The 815-nt window shown below is 35.6% G+C and overlaps 1 protein-coding gene across 1 annotated transcript in view; it reads right to left on the bottom strand.

The window, feature by feature from the left end:
• The window catches only part of LOC106871513 (leucine-zipper-like transcriptional regulator 1), a 28,510-nt gene that overhangs the window by 12,505 nt on the left and 15,190 nt on the right, over nucleotides 1-815 (bottom strand). The window contains exon 13 of the mRNA XM_052978094.1: nucleotides 172-225. Within this exon, the coding sequence (XP_052834054.1) occupies nucleotides 172-225 (54 nt within the window). The remainder of the gene's footprint in view (nucleotides 1-171; nucleotides 226-815) is intronic.

Below are 815 nucleotides of genomic sequence, written 5' to 3' on the forward strand. Positions count from 1 at the left end.
ACATTTATTACTCAGAGATTTTCTATAGCAAAAGAAATCCCAGCAGAGGCAATACAACAGACATTATGATGATGATGATGATGGTGGTGGTGGTAGTTGTGCTGGAGCTAGAGGTGGTGGTGGAAGTGGTGGTGTGATGGTGATGGTGATGATAATGACAATGATACATACCTGGGTGTCATCTGTTTGGTATTTGGCAGCATCAACAGCTGTTATCTCCTGCATCTGGAAAAAGACACAAAATCGGCCACAAACTTTAAAACGGGCTTAAAAGGGGGGTCAAAGTTAAAAAGGAAGCAAGTGGACATTTGAAATATATCTTAAACCCAATCAAATTGATTTTTAGCAAGTGGTATCTTTACCCTTCTTTTCTTCAAATAATTTATATTATTCCTGTATAGGTAGAAGTTTTGCTAGCCACCTCATTATTACTGTTTTTAACAGTAATAGTACTTCACATATTTACTTTTATATATATATATATTTATATTTATATAAGGGCATTACTATAGAATAACGCCTCACGCCATGAGGGACTCTAAGGTCAGACTACCATAAAAAGCACATTTTTACCGAATGCGAGGAAATGCAACTCTCAAAGCCAACCCCTTAAAAACAGACTGAATTATAGATCATGATTTCGTAGTTATTGTAGTATTATACAACTTCTACTCGTCAGTATAATATGGTCAAGAAAAATAGAAATAAACAGTGAATCAACATACCAAACGAACACCGAAATGATGGATTTTTTCCCTTATGAGGTTTTTTTCACGCTAGCTACTTGATAAATTGTCTTCTGGGCGATTGAGCAA

The sequence above is a fragment of the Octopus bimaculoides genome, chromosome 30 (genome assembly GCF_001194135.2).
Source record: "Octopus bimaculoides isolate UCB-OBI-ISO-001 chromosome 30, ASM119413v2, whole genome shotgun sequence".
In the NCBI taxonomy this organism is placed as follows: Eukaryota; Metazoa; Mollusca; class Cephalopoda; order Octopoda; family Octopodidae; genus Octopus; species Octopus bimaculoides.